This window comes from Spinacia oleracea, chromosome 5 (genome assembly GCF_020520425.1).
Source record: "Spinacia oleracea cultivar Varoflay chromosome 5, BTI_SOV_V1, whole genome shotgun sequence".
In the NCBI taxonomy this organism is placed as follows: Eukaryota; Viridiplantae; Streptophyta; class Magnoliopsida; order Caryophyllales; family Amaranthaceae; genus Spinacia; species Spinacia oleracea.
In genome coordinates this window covers 95472596-95477686 of record NC_079491.1, presented here as the reverse complement: position 1 = coordinate 95477686, position 5091 = coordinate 95472596, and the positions used below count along the sequence as shown (strand labels likewise).

The 5091-nt window shown below is 33.5% G+C and overlaps 1 protein-coding gene across 1 annotated transcript; it reads right to left on the bottom strand.

Annotated features, from left to right (window-relative positions):
• Window positions 1–3590: 3590 nt before the first annotated feature.
• On the bottom strand, window positions 3591–4877 carry LOC110778683 (uncharacterized protein At1g76070). Its single transcript, XM_021983243.2, has one exon. The coding sequence runs from the start codon at window positions 4614–4616 to the stop codon at window positions 3741–3743; it is 876 nt and encodes a 291-aa protein (XP_021838935.1). The 5' UTR covers window positions 4617–4877; the 3' UTR covers window positions 3591–3740.
• Between the last annotated feature and the right edge of the window lie 214 nt (window positions 4878–5091).

Genomic DNA, 5091 nt, shown 5'->3' with positions numbered 1-5091 from the left:
CTCAGTATGCCGAATAATCAAAACGTTGTACTCAATTGATATTAAAGTGGAGGAAGTATATATATGACTATATATGTGATAGGGGTGGATGATCTAATAACCAATCACCTGGTATAATAAAGCAGATGAAAATCCGGATTAAATATATGAAAAACGGGTGATGGATGTGGATCGGATCGAGTGACATTTTTTAGTCCATTACCCAAACCATCACCCATTTACCACATGATCCAGTGATCCATCAACCATTTACCACCATCCATCACCTCATTTATTCCATATCATATTATTTTAAATCTATCTTAAATATAGTTGTTGGTAATTTTCACCCAAAAATCATCTAGCTTATTGTGGATGATAGATGGACGGAATATGGGTGATGGATGGGTGACAGATGCAACGGGTGGGGCGGATGGATATCGATGATGAATATGGTCCATATGGATGATGTTCACCCAATCGAAACCCAACTTATTTCCATCACGAACTACTCCGTATATTAGTTTTTTTTTTTTTTTTTTTTTTTTACGGGTACTCCGTATATTAGTCGAATATACAAAGACTTTACTCATTTGAAAAGTTTAGATCTCCAGCAGATTATGTTGAAAAGTTTCACTCATTTGTTTGACAATTTGAATTCAGCAGCTTGCCGAATAAAAATTTGCCATTTATTATGATAAAGTCGTATAAATACCACTCACATGATTTAATTAATAGTGAAAGTGACAACAATTTTGTACTTGAATCAAAGGTAAAATTAAAGTGGATGAAACGAAACAATGTGGGATTAATTGTTAAATACTCCTAAATCAAAGGCTTCTTTTCATTTGTTGGTCCCTTTTCTTGTAGCGTTGCTTGCCAGATTAGGCACTCCACATTATTCAAATCAAATCAAACGCTTCTCATCTATCAATGCCTAAAATTGCATTTCCCATCCGATAAAAAAAAACTAAATAAAAACATGATCACATTCTCCGTCACGGTGTTATACATCTCCTATCTGGCGATGACGTCTTCACCTAGTGCATGGTTAATACTGAATATCTGGCGATGACGTCTTCACCTAGTGCAGGGTTAATATTGAATGTCTCATGTTCGAATCCCTCTCCCAAGCCCATTCGTAACTACATAGTTGTTATACTAATGAGCATAGTCAGACAGGTAATTAGTGTCAAACGACTCTAAAATACTCCTTCCGTTCCAAATTAATGTTTACATTTGTCATGACACAAAGTATTATATTATGGGGGAGTCGAGTGCAGTAACAGTTTCCACAGGTACATCTGCAATGGTTAGTACACAAATTCTCTTCGGAACAATACCAACTACAGTTACAACAAGTGTTGCGAATTTGAAGAAGCAAGATGCAGGAGGAAAAGGAAAGCAGGTGGTGAATGAGGATCAACAGCAGAAGGAGTAGAAGGAAGAGTTTGTTGCCCATACCCAAGCTTGAATGTCTAGAAAATGGAGATTAATGTGTTGTGGCCTAGACAGTTTTTAGCGCAAGTTTTTGATGTATTATAGAAACCAGGTTTTATGTCTTTTGGGGGTAGTGTTAGAGCAGCAATCCCAGGAGGAATGCCCTTTGGTTGTAAACTTGTTTAAAAGTTAGTAATATAATTTCTTCTTTTGCGCTAAAAAAAGAGTATTATATTATGAGATAAGTTGTTGTTTGATTATCAAAAATTATTTTATTGAAAAATAGATGTATGTGATAAAAGATAGTAGATTGTTTATTAATTGAACGCGAGAGAGTATGCCCCATGACTTTTTAATAGTGGAAAGAGAGATGTATTAAAATAATTGTGAAATCTTTCCTAAAATAGAAGTGTAAAAAACTAATCTGGGACGTATGAAAATAAAAGTGTAAAAACTAATCTGGAACGTATGAAAATAAAAGTGTAAAAACTAATCCAGACCGGAGGAGTAGTAATCACAGCCTATGAATAGTTTTTGTACTCTTCTTTGTATACAAGTAAAGTAGGAGATACTAATGAGGTCTAATATCTTGAATTCTTGACTTTATCGATCTTAAGTTTCTTGGAGAAAAACATACTAAGTTTTGAGATTGTAAAAGAAGATTCTAGTAAAATTTCAAAATATTGTACTCGTACTTCAATTTTTACATAATGTCTGCATAACTAACAAAGAGCATTGGCTCTAGACCTCCATTTTGATTTAACCGATGTTGAAAAAAAAAAGCTTCATTTAATTAGGAATTATGAACCGACGTTGCAATATTATTTTATATACTTCCTCCGTTTAAAAAAAATTACAACACTTTTACTTTTGCTATTATTCATTTGTTAACTTTGACTATAAGTTTTTACTAATTTATTAATCCCTCCGTCCCATATTAGTTATTACACTTACCTTTGCACAAAGTTTTAGGTGATAAGTGGTTGTTTGGTTATCAATTGTTATTTTATTGAAAAAGTAGATGTGATAGTAGTTAGTGGGACATTTTTATAATTGAATGAGAGAGAGTGTGGGGATAAAAAAAAAAATTAGTGGGAAGAGAGAGACAATATAATAATTGTGGGGTCTTCCTAATTTAGAAGTGTAACAACTAATCTGGGACGGACGAAAAAAGAAAGTGTAACAACTAATCTGGGACGGATGGAGTAAAAAAAAATGTTATAAGTAAAATGTCGGTGGATTGACTTTGTTGTATATTTTCATAATATAAAATTTTAAGATTAAAAAAAAGGTATGATTAAATATATTTGCGGTCAAAATTGTGTCTTGGCAAATGTATTAATCAAAGTGTTGCATTTTTATGAAACAGAGGAAGTATTTATATATATTTTTTGAAGGTGTATTAAGGAAATTTGAGTTTTGGTGGCAAAATGTATGGAAAATTATAGCCCGTTATTCAATATTGGGCACGGTTGTCCACTACCACCACTACCCTATATATTGCATATACAGTGAAAGTCATTGAATGTATAGTCAACGTATGAGTAATTTGATTACATGTTTTTTCCTCAAATTTTAATAATACACGTACCACCCTATTAAATATACAGTCAAATATCAAACTTATACAGTCAACAAATCGGATAGCGGTCAAAACGACCACTACCAGATATTGTTCTACCAACCCTCAAAATGTACTACTTTGATGAGTTATTGCATTAAAAAGCGACAATTACAAATTGTCTAATTGGCAGCTTGGTATAGAGATTTTTTAAGAAATTAAAGAGAATACACTTTTAATTTCCTAATTACCATATTTGTTTTATTCTAGTGTGAATGAACTATAAGGATAATATAATTACAAACGGAGAGGAAAATTTAAACTTGGAAACTATTCTGAATAGACCCTTAACCAATAAGCCAAATACTCATTGGTTTGTAATTGCTAGTTTTATTCATTGAATTGAAGATCCATTTAGTTTATCAAATTGTTGCACATACATGGAAGTGTTTTATACAATGCATTGCATGAATTGTTTCATTTAAATGATTTCTAAATAAATGAAACAACCATCGTTCTAGAGATGAAACAACTACCAGGATCATATAAATATATAGACACATAAAATTACCAAAATTCTCCCAAATATATACATGTCCACATGGAATAATTTACGTTTGGATAATTGGAATATAAAATAAAACAATCTAATTACAAGTTACAACTTACAAAAGATCCAAAAATTAAGATGAAAATACAAGACAAATTAAGTAAAAACTGAATTAGTAGTCGTACTAATTAATTAACAATAATTATAATGTCATGATCTAACCTTGGAATTCAAAGCAAGTGGAGGAGGTGGAGCCATAGTTCTTCTCTTCCAAAGATTAACTTCTTTCCTTGTTCTCATCACATTATCATCACCATCATCATCATCACCACCACCTCTTGATCTCCCACCTATTAACATAGGCGCAGAGTAGGGGATAATTACCTCCCTCTCTTCTTCATCATCACTATCATCATCTCTTCTTCTCTCTTGATCATCATCAGAATAGTAATCTCGATCATGATCTATTGGCGCGATCTGAGCCGTCCAATCGAAACTAGCTAAGCTTTCCCTTCCACTTGCAAACTTGTTCATCATTCCTAAAGAAGGAACATTCGTCTTCTTCTTACTATTGTTATTATCCAGTGTGGCTCTCCTACCTTCCTTACCATGTTCCTCACTTGGATAACCCATTGATTTCTTCTTTGATATGTTGAAAAACTTGCTGATGGCCGATGATTTCGTAGTTTTCTTTTTAAGATCATTATCGAAAATTAATGAATTATTATTATTTTTAGAAGCTATTTTTCTTAGCTTGTTTTTCGTGTGCTTGTACTTGATCTGTCCCATGCAAGAGACCTTTGGTGAGGTGGGCTCATGGGCTTCAAAGCTCCCATCTTTTTTGGGCTTTTCTCGGGCCTCGTCAGGTAAAACCGAGTAGTTGATTGGGCCGGAGAAGCCTTTGTGTGCATGTGTCTTAAGCTTGGAGGAATATTGGTGGTTGTTGTGGTGGTTGGCGTGGTGGTTATGGTGGTGGTGATCTCTTCCAGGACTAAAATGAGGGTTTTGAAAACTTACGGCTGAAGCTGCTTTTGGCAAGAACTTGAGAAATAAACTCTTGGGTTTGTTTTCCTTTTCCTTGTCCATATTAATTATCTTCTAATTAATCCATGCACACAAAATATACATAAGCATGTATGTATATATATATGAAATTATGAAGACGGGGTGTTACAAAATATGAAAATATATAGGCGGTGTTTCGTGTTTAATGAATGGTTAAATTAGTATTTTTGTAAAGTGTATTTGAAGAAATGGGATAGTAGGTAGTAATATGAAATGGAAATTTGACCTTTTCATGTATGGAATGGTCAAAGAAGGGGATTGAGGTTATGACTCGGTAACCTATATATATCTGCTCCTAACATTGATGATCAACATTTATTTATTTACTTGTAACGAAGCAAAATGCATCTGATTCTATTATACATTGGGGCCGGGTTCTTTTAATGTTTTCGCAAGGTTTGCAAAAGAGTAATTAATACATGGAGTACAATTTACATATTTCGAGCTAACGCTAGCTTACTTGGGGGTGGACCTGGTGGTCCCCAGTTAGTTATCG

Bases quoted from the DNA above. Each gene is read 5' to 3' on its own strand.
- LOC110778683 (XM_021983243.2), bottom strand. From the start codon at position 4,616: ATGGACAAGGAAAAGGAAAACAAACCCAAGAGTTTATTTCTCAAGTTC.